At 41.3% G+C, this 14897-nt stretch overlaps 1 protein-coding gene across 1 annotated transcript; it reads right to left on the reverse strand.

Moving 5' to 3' along the window:
* Positions 1-999: 999 nt before the first annotated feature.
* On the reverse strand, positions 1000-14679 carry LOC125552361 (anaphase-promoting complex subunit 6). Its single transcript, XM_048715875.1, has 16 exons — positions 14188-14679; positions 13350-13484; positions 13201-13274; positions 12967-13006; positions 12375-12420; positions 11799-11878; positions 11550-11722; positions 11344-11469; positions 11013-11087; positions 10598-10723; positions 9726-9795; positions 7616-7698; positions 6937-7050; positions 2643-2742; positions 1604-1639; positions 1000-1319 (listed from the first exon to the last, which is right to left on the reverse strand). The coding sequence occupies exons 1-16, from the start codon at positions 14566-14568 to the stop codon at positions 1227-1229; spliced, it is 1752 nt and encodes a 583-aa protein (XP_048571832.1). The 5' UTR covers positions 14569-14679; the 3' UTR covers positions 1000-1226.
* Between the last annotated feature and the right edge of the window lie 218 nt (positions 14680-14897).

The following is a 14897-nucleotide window of genomic DNA, read 5'->3' on the forward strand; positions in this document are numbered from 1 at the left end:
AGGTCCTTCTCGGATGGCGTTCTCTTTTTTTTTTTCCTCACTCTCTCTCTCTCGTGATGGTTGGGTTGGGTTGGGTTGGGTGGTGGAGGAAGGTGGCGATGTGCCACTCGATTGGCTCGCCTTTGTGCGCATTGGTCAGCTAGCGAACCCACAATTTGGTCGACGCGTCGGTCGCTCTGGCTCCCCCGGGTGGAGGAGTCTGGTGCAAGTCTCTTTACCACCTTTTTGGCCTGACCGCATTATCAAATCTCGTTACGCCCATAGTATACTATACTACTGCTAGTAGTTAGTTAATTATTAATGAACTCGCGTTTTGCGTCCTAAGGCACAACCACCGACAGCCTCCTAAAAACAGAAAAAGGGATTTCATAATTGGACACACCATGGAAAGGCTCCTAGTAGAAAACAGACAACATTTCCAGATCCACACACAATAAAAAGGGCGGTGCTATAAGGACGACGGGTTTTCACCCGAAATCTAGACGATGGAGATTCAAAACCCCGTCCGTTAGATTGCAATCTTTCAGAAATCAGCACCGTACCGTTTAAGATGAACACGATAAAAAACACATGATGAAAATGTTTCAATCACAACGGGACTGGAATTAGTGAGCACACTTAGCGCTACTTCTTTGTTCAGAATGGCTCTAAATTACCCCCTTCAGTTTGACCTGAACTCAGTCAAAATCGAACCATCAAGACTGACAGGTCTTACCAAGGACACAAGAATCTAACCACGTGCTATGTGGTAAGTTGTATCAAAAAGAATCCAAAAGTAGGGAAACGGGCACAAGAATCTATATGCATCTCTTTTTTTTGCAGGGAAATCTATATGCATCTTACCACACTAATTAATGAAATCACAATATCCCAAACGGAACTTTAGTCAACCCCCGAATAAACGATAGTATTCCGCGTCAGGGTCCACATAACTGCTCAACAGAAGGGGGAAATAAGTAACAAAATAAAGTACAGGATATTCATGGACGACATTGCCTGTGAAAAGTAATTGTAATATTTACATTGGAAAATTTCAGCAAAATCTCAATATTGCACCACAAATCCAGAATCTGTCTGGGTGGTTACATATGAACTTGAGAGCGATTACATACTACAGATATGACTTTACAACAATTGGCTACAAATGAATGGATTTGATGTCAGAGCAACACCCATTTAAGTTACAACAGCGCTTTTGCAATTTGCAAACAGCTATCATGCCTAAACTATTTTCTCCGAGCGGTGCTTTGGCAACTGGTCTCGAGAGCTAATGTTAGCATGTCAGTGCAAAACTGGTCGTCTGGTTTCAACCATAGAGCCTGAAAGAAACGCAGATGTAAGAAAAATCCTAGTCCAACTCCAACCTCTTGTTGACAAAAGCATAATAAAACTGAAGAAATATATGCTGGTTCCAATTTGAAGCATGTCTGTTGTTCTATTGGTTCCTTGTTACGGAACCATGGATTATACACGACGTGGAAACAAAATGAGATTTCAGTGAATATATATTTTACAGAGAAAGTCATTTTGTTGCCCGAACTTATTGGATGATAGAGCTCAATGAAAACATTTACAGTCAACAAGGCTGAACATAAAAACTCACCTTGTGGTAGTAAGTTATGGCAGCTTCAAAATCATCCTGTAATATTGAAACAAATATTTTTAGAAGTAATATGCACACAGAAATAAATGACTATCAATACTTAAGCTCAAACAGTCAAAAGTGTCAAAGTTGGACAAATAAATGAAGGACGTCGTTCTCATTCTTGAAACCAGGAGTTTTTCTTAAAGAATACTGTTTCCTTTCAAATTACAAGTGCACATATTTGTGTGTAACTCTAAACTCCTTCCTGCCTGATTGTTTCAGTTTGTTAGTGAGCTTAAATTACAACCAGAATGAGCCTGCGCCAAAATAGTGACTGAAAACAGTACCCACCCGGGTCTTTTGAAACCAAGTGCCCCACTATTCTCAAGTTCTTACAAATGGCATCCCGTCATGATGGACTGGTCCACGGTTACATCTAATCATTGGCACTCAGTAGAGAAGAGTGGGGGTACACTGAGGTACATGTATCTCAAAGTATCCCTGGTATTTTTTAACTTAGAAAGAATAGGTTGTTATTTCTAAGTCACCCAAGAAATAACTATTTATAATTCTCAGTCGACCAAGTTCTGTACAGCTTCAAAATGCGCAACTACTCAATCTCTATTGGATAAAAAATCAACTCTCAGGATCATCGACTCGGAAATACGAATTTATAGGCCAACTTAAAAGACACTACCAATTACAGCACAAGCCCAACCCAGACACAAACATTAACTGCTGCCCCCTCATTCCCCTCTCTACAACACCCTATACTCGCTGAATCCCTGTAAAGTTCTTTTTGGGAAATGCAGTGTTCCTGTAGCTATATCACACATTGGTGCAAAATAGGCAGTTGTAACAGAACCATATGGCTGCATATGAGCCTAAGTTTTCAAGTTTCAAAATTATGGATATAAAACAATTATTCATGAGCAAAGCGATATGATCAATAACATACTGCATCTTCCAGGTTCTATCAATAACAAATTAGGAGGATATCATTGCAGTAGAAATAACATTTTACAAAACAATAAATTAAAGAGGATCAGGGAAATACCATAAGTTGGTAAGTATAAGCAAGACCAGAAAATGCGCTCAGAGTTTTTGTTGGAAAAGTGAGCGCCTTTTCATAATATGATATTGCTTTTTTATATTGCCTGTTGAAACAAGTGTTAGTTGGGAAATAACATGATCTCTTTTTTTAATACATTTTGATCAGAGCTAATAAAAAGGACTAGTCATCCTAGTTGTACTAATCCATGCACAACAAGAAACAAAATACCAATGATTTAGTTTATCCAAAAGAAAAGCTTCTATATGTGAGAATATGAAAATATGTTAGGTTATATGTATGGGTTGTATATTAAGTAAATTATGATAAGGTTGATAACTTAACTCCGCCTATGTTGTTTCAACATAGACGGTCCCAAGCCCGGGTAAAGGAGGAGGGTTGCGATAGGCTTGGCGAGCCAACATAAAAAACTCAGTCACTCCTATGGAGATGAAACCCAAAAGATTTTCGTTGGGGCGTAACCCTCTCAACGACGCGCCACATCAGAACCCGGGTGTGGTGTCAAATGGGCAAGGGCCGGGCCGTCACCCCCCTGGTGGCGTGCCGTATCTTGATCCGGATACGGTGGCAAGTGAGCGAGGATAGGGTCGTCGCATCCTCGGTGGCGCGCTACATCGGCGCCCGGATGTAGTGGAAAATGATGAACAAGGGTCTTCGGATTTGACTCGACAAGTGCGAAGGGTAAGGAAGCTAGCCGAGCCTAGGAGGATTCGCTTAGGTAGCTGGAACGTAGGGTCTCTGACAGGGAAGCTTCGGGAGCTAGTTGATGCAGCAGTGAGGAGAGGCGTCGATATCCTTTGCGTCCAAGAAACCAAGTGGAGGGGACAGAAGGCAAAGGAGGTGGAGGATACCAGCTTCAAGCTATGGCACATGGGGACGGCTGCAAACAGAAATGGCGTAGGCATCTTGATCAACAAGAGCCTCAAGTATGGAGTGGTAGATGTCAAGAGATGTGGGGACCGGATTATCCTGGTCAAGCTGGTAGTTGGGGACTTAGTTCTCAATGTTATCAGCGCGTATGCCCCGCAAGTAGGCCACAATGAGAACACCAAGAGGGAGTTCTGGGAAGGCCTGGAAGACATGGTTAGGAGTGTACCGATTGGCAAGAAGCTCTTCATAGGAGGAGACCTCAATGGCCACGTGGGTACATCTAACACAAGTTTTGAAGGGTTGCATGGGGGCTTTGGCTATGGCATCAGGAATCAAGAAGGAGAAGATGTCTTACGCTTTGCTCTAGCCTACGACATGATTGTAGCTAACACCCTCTTTAGAAACAGAGAATCACATCTGGTGACTTTTAGTAGTGGCCAACACTCTAGCCATATTGATTACATTTTCTCGAGAAGAGAAGATAGGCGTGCGTGCCTAGACTGTAAGGTGATACTTGGAGAGAGTGTTGTACCTCAGCATAAGCTGGTGGTTGCTGACTTCCACTTTCGGATTCGTGTCCAGCGGGATAAGCGAGCCAAAGTCGCTAGAACGAAGTGGTGGAAGCTCAAGGGGGAGGTAGCTCAGGCTTTCAAGGAGAGGGTCATTAAGGAGGGCCCTTGGGAGGAAGGAGGGGATGCGGACAATGTGTGGATGAAGATGGCGACTTGCATTTGTAAGGTGGCCTCGAAGGAGTTTGGAGTGTCCAGGGGAAGAAGCGAAGATAAGGATACCTGGTGGTGGAATGATGATGTCCAGAAGGCGATTAAAGATAAGAAAGATTGTTTCAGATGCCTATACCTGGATAGGAGTGCAGACAACATAGAGAAGTACAAGATGGCGAAGAAGGCCTCAAAGCGAGCTATCAGTGAAGCAAGGGGTCGAGCGTATGAGGACCTCTACCAACGGTTAGGCACGAAGGAAGGCGAAATGGACATCTATAAGATGGCCAAGATCCGAGAGAGGAAGACGAGGGATATTGGCCAAGTCAAATGCATCAAGGACGGAGCAGACCAACTCTTGGTGAAGGACGAGGAGATTAAGCATAGATGGCGGGAGTACTTCGACGCGTTGTTCAATGGGGAGAATGAGAGTTCTACCATTGAACTGGACAACTCCTTTGATGTGGCGAATCCAGGAGTCTGAGGTCAAGGAGTCTTTAAAAAGGATGAAAGGAGGCAAAACAATGGGCCCTGATTGTATCCCCATTGAGGTGTGGAAAGGCCTCAGGGACATAGCAATAGTATGGCTAACCAAGCTTTTCAACCTCATTTTTCGTGCAAACAAGATGCTAGAAGAATGGAGACGGAGTATATTAGTACCAATCTTCAAGAACAAGGGGGATGTTCAGAGTTGTACTAATTACCGTGGAATTAAGCTGATGAGCCATACAATGAAGCTATGGGAGAGAGTCATTGAGCACCGCTTAAGAAGAATGACAAGCATGACCAAAAATCAGTTTGGTTTCATGCCTGGGAGGTCAACCATGGAAGCCATTTTCTTGGTACGACAACTTATGGAGAGATATAGGGAGCAAAAGAAGGACTTGCATATGGTGTTCATTGACTTGGATAAGGCCTATGATAAGATACCGCAAAATGTCATGTGGTGGGCCTTGGAGAAACACAAAGTCCCAGCAAAGTACATTACCCTCATCAAGGACATGTACGATAATGTTGTGACAAGTGTTCGAACAAGTGATGTCGACACTGATGACTTCCCGATTAAGGTAGGACTGCATCAGGGGTCAGCTTTGAGCCCTTATCTTTTTGCCTTGGTGATGGATGAGGTCACAAGGGATATACAAGGAGATACCCATGGTCTATGCTCCTTGCGGATGATGTGGTGCTAGTTGACGATAGTCGGACGGGGGTAAATAGGAAGTTTGAGTTATGGAGACAAACCTTGGAATCGAAAGGGTTTAGGCTTAGTAGAACTAAAACTGAATACATGATTTGCGGCTTCAGTACTACTAAATGTGAGGAGGAGGTTAGCCTTGATGGGCAGGTGGTGCCTCAAAAGGACACCTTTCGATGTTTGGGGTCAATGCTGCAGGAGGATGGGGGTATTGATGAAGATGTGAACCATCGAATCAAAGTCAGATGGATGAAGTGGCGCCAAGCTTCTGGCATTCTCTGTGATAAGAGAGTGCCACAAAAGCTAAAAGGCAAGTTCTATAGGACGGCGGTTCGACCCGCAGTGTTGTATGGCGCTGAGTGTTGGCCGACTAAAAGGCAACATGTTCAACAGTTAGGTGCGGCGGAGATGCGTATGTTGAGATGGATGTGTGGCCACACGAGGAAGGATCGAGTCCGGAATGATGATATACGAGATAGAGTTGGGGTAGCACCAATTGAAGAGAAGCTTGTCCAACATCGTCTGAGATGGTTTGGGCATATTCAGCGCAGGCCTCCAGAAGCTCCAGTGCATAGCGGACGGCTAAAACGTGCGGAGAATGTCAAGAGAGGTCGGGGTAGACCGAATTTGACATGGGAGGAGTCCATTAAGAGAGACCTGAAGGATTGGAGTATCACCAAAGAACTAGCTATGGACAGGGGTGCGTGGAAGCTTGCTAACCATGTGCCAGAGCCATGAGTTGGTTGCGAGATCTTATGGGTTTCACCTCTAGCCTACCCCAACTTGTTTGGGACTAAAGGCTTTGTTGTTGTTGTTGTTGTTGTTGTTCATAACTTCATTTTGGCTCTACAACAATACCACAGAATTAAAAGCACTCATGCATAGTCAAGTAATAGTTCCAAAAATATTTTTCTAATTTATTTTGTAGACGACAAGGCACTCTTTAGATTGTACGAATTTTGTAGGAACTTTATGGGATTCCAATCCCTTAGAATTTTTCCTACTGATTGCCTTTGGATCAAAGGAATGATGACACCCAAATTCTTATGGAATGGATTCCTATGCTTCAATTCCATAGGAATTTGAACATCCACTCCAACCTCTTTTTAAGACTCAACCGCTTAGGATCGAGACGTTTTTCCTGAGTTCATTGAAACGACTATTCCTGTAGTTTTTTATGTTTTATAATCCTCTGTTCTACACTGCCAACCCTGTCAGGTTCCTATATTTTTCCTATTCATGTGTTTCTCAATCCTGCGTTCCAAAGAGACCCTAAGAAGTTTACAGAGCAACTGCTGATGTGTCAACTAAATACAACACTTCATTTTATATGTCCTTGCATTTTTCTGTTCACTAGCATATAATGGCAATGATCAATGAAGCATGTAAATGAGATTGGTCTTGGCAAGTCTCTAGTTCAGCTAGCATAAACAGGTTAAAAGCCAGTGGATTTATAGACTAAAACATAACAATGGGATGCAGCGTCTTCACTTACTTCAGTTTTCGCAGTGCGTGTCCAAGATTCACCATTGTTGGTTCCCACATTTCATTCGAGGACGATGAAGTATGAGTCAGGGTTAACTCAAACCACTGAACTGCATTTTGATACCTAAACATGGAACAGATAACATTATCAAGTCTAAAGAGCAAAAAACACATAAAAATATCTGAAATTACTTTGTTACTTTCTATCCAACAAGATGAAATATCATAAGCCTGTTGAATGGAGAAGTGCATGAGAAAAAGGAAAACGATATTCGTCACAGACCATGTGTATGATCTTAAATCTAAATGTGTGCATGCGCGAGCTGTGGGGTTGCCCCACTTCAAACATGCTCTGCACATAAGACTCCATGCCAAATCAAGAATTTTGTTCAAAATGCACGTAAAAGTGTTCAAAATTTCAATGGCCTACTTAAAAAAGCAATATCTACATCATGGGCAACATCATTGAGACTTTAACAACTTCTTGTTTGGTGTATTTCACGATGTCCCGGAGCTCCGTGATGAATGCAATTTTTTCGACTGCCTTAACATGACATTTTTGTATAAGCTTTTAGCCAGACGTTAGGGAAGTTGTTCTTGGGGCGAACTGTATAGAGTTAAAGTGAAGTATTTGGTGGGTACATCATACTAGAATAAGAAAGGCCTTCAGAACAGAGAAGTGCTCTTACTCTTTCATATTATAAGCTACAACACCCAGCTCGTTATATATAAGTGGATCCGATGGACAAATGGACTTCGCTTGCATGAAGAACTGCAGCACAGAAACCAAACTGAATCAATAAGAAATGGCAACCAAAAAAACTTTGCTTATTGCAAATGAGCTTATAAGGTAACTGCAAGCTAGTGGTGGCAGTAAATGGTGCCATCGAAGTAACAGCATCCTTTGTCGACTACAAGAATTTCAGATCTTAGAAGTCAACTTAGGAGTTATAAACTGGCAGAGCTGCTGAAATGAAAGAAGCTCGAGCACGAGAAAAAATCAAATACATAGAGATTCCTCAATTTCCCGGTTCAATATCCACCTGATTCAAATTCAACTTGCTAAAAATTTTGGGCATGAACTCACTGCATTTATGAGGACATTATACTCCCTCCGTCCGGAATTAGTTGTCGGAGAAATGGATGTGTCTAGACGTATTTTACTTCTAGATACATCCATTTTTATCCATTTTTGTGACAAGTAATTTGGGGCGGAGGGAGTATTTAGTAGCCAGCAGGACAGATACTTTGCAAGATCGGGTAAGTATCATAAGGAACCCACCTTGAGTGTAAACTTTGTGGAAACCATGTGTGAATGTTATGAAAAAATGTAGATAACAGGACCGCAAAGGAGCATCCATATAGCCATATAAAATTTTCAAGTCAAGCTCATCATATGCACTCCCTTCGTTCACTGTTATACGATGTTTTAACTTTTTTCTAAAACGGATGTATGTAGACACGTTTTAGTGTGTTTGTTCACTCATTTCAATCCGTATGTAGTCATATTGAAATATCCAAAACATCTTATAATAGTGAACGGAAGGAAGTACTCCCTCCATCCCGAATTACTTGTCGCAGAAATGGATGTATCTAGATGTATTTTTAGTTCTAGATACATCCATTTCTACGACAAGTAATTCGGGACAGAGGCAGTAGAAGATATGAAAAAGGTCTAGTGCAAGAAAAAGGATGAATCAGTACTCATCCAAATAAAAAAATCTTCTTTCTAGCTTTCGAATGTGATTGATCTTGATCTTGAAATTTGCCTGGAAATAGAATACGGCCTCTCCTATATCTATAGACAATGATAAATGTTTTAAAATTCCATACATTTCAATGTAGGTTGCCCTCCATTTGGGTTCCCAACTGATGTTTTCCCATGTTTAAATGTTATAAGTTTAAGTAAATAGTTCCGCTAGAAAATAATGCAAATACTAGTTACTCTAGAAATAGCAGCTAGGGGAGAAAGCCGGTTCATAAACCAACTAATCTATGTACTATATTTATGTGCCTATATGCATGCTGAAGAAGCTACAGCTTCAGAAAATAACACTCATGTTCAGCTCACCCTCTCTGCCTCCATCTCAGGTCTGGTTCTAACACTACAAATATAGTTCTCATCGTGACAAGGACATCTCAAGTGCAGCAAGCCAACTGGTGCACAGAGTACACCCGTTGACTCTCAATCCATTGGATTCAGAAAAGATGAACAGGATCCGTTGGCTGCTGCCATTTTTGCAACAAGAACTTTCTTATCAAAATCAACCAGCTGTCTATCTTGTTGGGATTTGGTTGTCATCATACTTGCAAAAGAAACCTTGTATTTAATCTAACAGGATCCACGGTCCAACTTATCTAAGTTTCATCTAGAACTTAGACGAAATTGAGATGAAGTGGACGGCAGGTTGAGTTTCATGCAATACAACAGGTGAAGAATCACAGGTGGGCCCAGTGCACAAGTTTGGTCGGTGCACTACATATGATCTCACCATGAGCTACAACAAGTATCACTTCCTTGAACAATATGATCGCTCACTTAATGTCAGCATGCCAAGAATCCACATTGATGTATTTGACCAACAGCTATCAGCATTTGGATCTCCATTTGCCTAAATGTATTTTGGATCTCCATTTGCCTAAATGTATTTTTCCATTATCGGCATTAAACCATACAGTTTCCGTGAAACTATGGAAGTATCAAATGTAAATGAGAAGAAACGCTAGCTCAAGGTGTGTTCCTCAGTTACAATAGAGTTTTGCAAGCAAATTTAAACTACTAAGCAACCTCAAGTATACCTGCTCCGCAAGTTTGAAATTATGCATCCGCACGTATTGCATACCCATGTATAAAGTAGGGAGATGACATCTGAAATGTAAATTAAAATGAAAGTAGTAAGATGAAAGCTACAAAAACAAGTACAGTGTAGATTACTAAGCAAAATAAGAGATACATAGAGGACCTGCATACTAGTGCCTATAAGTTAGACTCTAAAGCAGACAAATTAGCTTTCGCTCTATTTACCTCTCCTAGCTTCTCTAGCCACATTCCTTAGCACCACCTATATAGGTCCTAAGGAGTCAGATAACAATTCATAAATTATATTTAGCATTAGGTGCCAAGCGTAGTGATGGCGCTAAGGTTTTTATCTTAGCATCTATCACATCCTTTAGCATTAGTGATAGCCAATTTCTCTCACTTCTAGTGTTTTCTAGTGCTAGGGAAGTAGGGATGCAGATGCTCTTATACCCCAAAATAAAAGGTAGGAACTAATGAACAATTCTCATAATCAATATCTAGATAGCATTGTGATTAATAAATATAGAAGAGCTTGTCACATGTGCCGCAATTTTTTTCATGATTTCAGAATAAAAAAGACAAAAACACCCATGACATAATTGAAGAGATGAGAGAAGTTCAACACGGTCTGGAGTTGAATACTCAAAATACAAGATGAACTGTGTGAATAATCACTACTTGTATTGTACTCCTATGAGATAAATGGTGGCACGTTGCCTAGCCGAGGCCAAGGTTGACACGAAGTTACAGATGTCAACTAAAGTAGAATAATATTCTTCCATGGAGTACAGCAGAATAAGAGGGGGGAAATACTTGATCTTTAGATCAGCAGTTACTTTGGAATGTCAAATAAAATAAAGGGGTTACTGACCCAGGAAATAGTCTAGCTGCTGTCCTAAATGCAGCCATTGCCTGGTCACCCTCCTCTTGAGCAGCATAAGCAATACCAGTACCAAACCAAGCAGGAGGGAATGTGCCATCTAACCCTGTAGCTTTGCTGATAGGAAACACATATATTAGTGTAGAGTACATTTGGTAACTTTGAGGGCACAATTGAATATCCCAAAACATATCCTGAATTATCTGAAGAAATGGGAGCATTATGTCTATTCTTCTAATCAAGAAACACAAGAGAAAGAACAAAGAAAGTGCCAGAGTTCTTCCAGACATAAAAAATAGCAATTAGTATCATGTTTCCACACTAAGAGTGCGGAGTGAAAAAAATGAAGAATAACAAAGCTTCAAATGAAGACAGTGATGACAACTTTACAGGACAATATGCTTACCCAAAGTATCTCCTTGCTTGATCATACTTCTTAATGCAGTAGTAATAGCACCCCACAGCAAACCAGGAAATAGCTCTGCAGATGGTTCAGAAAACAAATTAGAAATATATGCTTTACACATGGTTGACTACAAGCTGCCAGTATAATATATCTTGTTGTTTGAGATACTGTAGATTGTAGGAAGATGCATATATTGTATAAGAATGTCATTATATGGCTCAAACTGTTTGATACACAAATGAACTGCTGAGTTTGTCTTATGGGATCATGTAGAAAAAATTACAAATTATCATATATAATTGCTCGGTCAATTATTAAGGTAGATACTCACTTTTGAGGATAGTCCTTCACTAAATTGCATGACAAGAGATAAAGATCATTGGAATGCCCAAGCTCCATAGCAGCAGCCAAATGCACTAATGTGCATTTTAAATGAAACGGATCCCTTTCAAGTAAACTGAGAGAAACATTATCATAAGAATGTTAAATCAACGTTAGTCGAGGAAACAAAATGAAACAGGAATGTTACCAACTTACACAGATGTGAGCTCAAAACATTTTTGGTATTCTCCACTCTGATGGTAGTATTCAGCTTTGCAAGCCAAAACATCGATGTTATTTTTCATCATTTGACCAGAACTTGAAGAAATACTGCAAGATTCGCGTTCGAGTTCCTTGAATTTTGCTTCCACTACATATTCTTTTTCATGCTAAAAGGCAGTAAAAGAAGATTAGTTGTATATTCAGGTGCAATGTATAGCATGGTATAATTATTCAGCTGAGTACCTTCCTAATCAAACATGAGTAGAATGCTGACAGCCACCCGTCTTCTTTCCCGAATTTCAGAGAGGCCAATAACTCAGATTCTGAAATATAGTGCAGCATCATACTTTGGATTCAATAAGGTGAGAACTAAAGAGGAAATTGCAGGTAAAAAAATTTCTTCTATAAACTAGCCAAATGATAACAGTAGACATAAGATGATCAACAGACATATCCCAAAGGATGCACTTGACACTTAACAGACAGAAGAATGGACCGATTTTGTCAAGCTTATCTAGTTAATACATATCCGGCATTTTCCAGCCCATACATACTTACAATGATGAGAGCACTGAGTGCACAACTTTAACAAAAGAAAAAATAATGCAAGCAAATACAAAATGAATGCAGTCCATATTTGAAAAGCAATGCAAGACATAAAACTGGCATTCACAACATAAGCAAATATTACAACAAATGCACTACTTATTTGCAAAGAATGCAAGACATAACTATAGCATGCAATGCATGATATAAGCAAACCTCAAGATAGACCCCAAAACAAGAATGAAAAGGCTGATTTGAACTTTCAAAGCTTACCTTCCTCGCACGTTAACATGTAGTTATCAACAAGGCATTCGAGAGCCTGACAAGTATATTACAAAACAGTTAGGATCATACCAAATGAAAATAACATAAAACACCAAATTTCAATGGATGATTAATGGTGTTTTCCGCTGCTGGGAAGATCAATAACAGATTAGGATGTAACAGAATTATTTTGTTATCATTCACGACAACAAGTAGCAGAATTATACAACTGTGACCCACATCCATGATATTCTGAAATCAGCTTCAGGGCATAAAAGGTTGGGTATTGTCCTACGGCATTTTATTTGCAATGCTAGAAAGTGCATCGTCCCTAGGGCCATAGCTGACTCAGCGCATCAAGCCCATAAGAAGGTTCAGATACCCAACTAGACATGTTAAGGCAAGTGCAAAACCAATAGAATGGTTAAAAAAATCAGGTTCATGGCATGTACTCGTAGATATAGAATTTGGCATTCAAATACAATTAAGGTACAGGTATTTTTCTTATGTGGTATTAATTATAAGGGACAATTCATTTAATCAACAAAGCTAACAAGCATCAGAATATCTTATCTTTATGGAGTCAGATGATTCTTCTCACCTCATAACATAACGGATCAACTTTAACTGCTGCCTTGTACCTGACATAACAGCAGACAGAGTCACCACATCTGCTTAACCAAACTATCACTCAACTTAAAAGGTGCACGAAAAAGAAAAACTTGAAAGAAATGAATCGCCAATAACGCTGAACACACTGAAGCTGGTAATACTGTTTTGGAATATACACAGGCAGTTTAATGTAAGGGGGGAAAATGGAAGTTGCTGAATTCACCATTGCCGAGCAAGATCACGATTATCCAGTGCTTCATACGCTTTGCCGCGTAAGAAACATATAGCTGATTTGATCTGGAAAAGCACGAGTCAAAATAATAAGAAACCGTGAAAGCAATTATTCAGAGAGAAATAGAAGAGAAGTCACACATTGATCTCGTGATCTTCTGCGTCCTTATCAAAATAGATGTCACTGCCATCATCCTGATCAAGAACATTGCCATGTTCGTCAACTTTGGCATCACCAAGCATCATCAGACACTGGTGCCATTCTTTCAATTCCTCCTGACCAATAAAGAAAATGTGAGCCATACAGCAGATGAGAACATAAAATGCAAATCATGTCGCTAAGTTAATAAACTAAAACGATGGGGAAAAAAGAAACATCGAAAGAATCTATCTTTCTATAACACACAATAAAGCATTGTTTATAAATCATGAATTAGACAATGTTTTACAAGATCGTGAAGCTTAAGTGCATTCATGGTGCCAGGATTTGGAGAAATAAATCAGACTAAATGACTAATTACAAGGAGGTATTTCGATCCTTTCCCCATAGGGAATCCAATTTCCATCCTAAGCTGCAGGGAGAAAGATCAACTCAATCAAGAGTTAAAAACACATTAGGGATTCTATACAAGCCAGAAACAAAACCACTAGATGTAGCCACTAGGGGAGCACCTGTGTAACAAAATGCCAAATCAGACTCAAAACACCTCCTGCAGAAAGCAGAACAAGCGAATTTTACAGAATGCTTGAAAAGGCCCGCGAGATATTAGACCGAAAAACTACCTAGGGGCGCCTGACAGAATTTCAGGTCAAACAAACTACGGGCAAGAAAGCCCGAACGCGCGGACACGCCCATCCGAAAAAGAAAAAGGAAACAGGGGAAGGGGAAACTGGATTTAATCGGGACGCACGCGACGCGTTCGACGAAATGCGGGAGCGGAAAAAGAAAGGGGGAGGGGGAGTGGCGAGTGGAGCTCACGAGGCACTTGGCGGCGAGGAACCGGAAGCGCAGGTCGCGGAGGAGGCGGGAGTTGTTGAGCACGTGGAGCGCGCGGCGGAAGTGGCGGCCGAGGAAGAGCGCCTGCGCGAGCATGTAGACGTCGGCGGGGTCGCCCGTGGCCGCGGCCACCTTGTCCGCGAGGAAGATGGCGGACGTGTAGAGGTGCTTCCCGACGCTGTCCCGCACCACCCCGCGCAGCCGCTCCACCGCCTCCTCTCTCATGTCCGCGTCGGCGCCGGCGTCGCCCTCGCCCTCTCGCCTCCTCCGCTTGAGATTCGGCGCTGCGCCTGTGGCCGGGGCTCGGGATGGGGGCGCGGCTGCGGGGGAGGAGGGAGGGAAACCGAATTTTGTATCCAACATTCGAACTAGGGTTCGCAAGTGTGGTTCCTTAAAAGAGAATGAAGGATTGATCTTGGAAAAGAAAGAAAACGAAGAATTGCTATTTATTTTTACTTTTTGATTGATGGAGGCGGAAGAAAGAAAAGAACGATAGAGATCGACGGGAACGGTCGGAAGCTCGGGACTAGCCGCGGGTTTGCGTGACGACGTCAGATCCGGATGGATTTCGCTCCTCGTCGATTTAAACTTGAAGTAAATTTGAGCAATTTTGATGAAGGGGCAATTTGAGCAAGAAAGGAAAACTTGTGTGTCTTTTTTGAAACGGCTACGGGACTTGGATGTGATTTTTT

Source organism: Triticum urartu, chromosome 4, assembly GCF_003073215.2.
Source record: "Triticum urartu cultivar G1812 chromosome 4, Tu2.1, whole genome shotgun sequence".
NCBI classification, from domain to species: Eukaryota; Viridiplantae; Streptophyta; class Magnoliopsida; order Poales; family Poaceae; genus Triticum; species Triticum urartu.

What these genes read in the sequence shown, in the direction of transcription:
- LOC125552361 (XM_048715875.1), bottom strand. Translation starts at nt 14,568, where the DNA reads ATGTTGGATACAAAATTCGGTTTCCCTCCCTCCTCCCCCGCAGCCGCG. An exon ending in TTGATCCGTTATGTTATGAG is followed by an intron (nt 12,421 to 12,966) that starts GTGAGAAGAATC and finishes TATACTTGTCAG; the next exon opens with GCTCTCGAATGCCTTGTTGA. An exon ending in GTAGCTTATAATATGAAAGA is followed by an intron (nt 7,051 to 7,615) that starts GTAAGAGCACTT and finishes TTCCATGTTTAG; the next exon opens with GTATCAAAATGCAGTTCAGT.